The 271-nt window shown below is 55.0% G+C and overlaps 1 protein-coding gene across 1 annotated transcript; it reads right to left on the reverse strand.

The window, feature by feature from the left end:
• Positions 1-5: 5 nt before the first annotated feature.
• Positions 6-266, reverse strand: LOC103810347 (mothers against decapentaplegic homolog 7-like; the record flags this gene model as incomplete). Its single annotated transcript, XM_009083245.1, has 1 exon — positions 6-266. A coding segment is annotated over one exon (261 nt), but the record flags the coding sequence as incomplete, so codon positions are not given.
• Positions 267-271: the final 5 nt, after the last annotated feature.

Here is a 271-nt window from a genome sequence, read left to right on the forward strand (position 1 = left end):
AAGATGGGGTAACTGCTGCGGTTGTACACCCACACGCCGTCCACTTCCTTGGTGAGCTGGATGCCGTAGCCAATCTTGCTGCGGACCTTCTGCACCAGTTGGCTTTTGTTGTCTGAGTTGAGCTGTCCGAGGCAGAAACCATTCCCCTGAGGTAGATCATAGAAGATATCCAGGGAGGGCTCTTGGACAGAGTATAGCCGACCCACGCGTGTCTTCTCTTCCCAGTATGCCACCACACACCAGTGTGACCGATCCCCTGGCTCCTGAAGAA

The sequence above is a fragment of the Acanthisitta chloris genome, unplaced genomic scaffold, assembly GCF_000695815.1.
Source record: "Acanthisitta chloris isolate BGI_N310 unplaced genomic scaffold, ASM69581v1 C16048260, whole genome shotgun sequence".
Lineage (NCBI taxonomy): Eukaryota > Metazoa > Chordata > Aves > Passeriformes > Acanthisittidae > Acanthisitta > Acanthisitta chloris.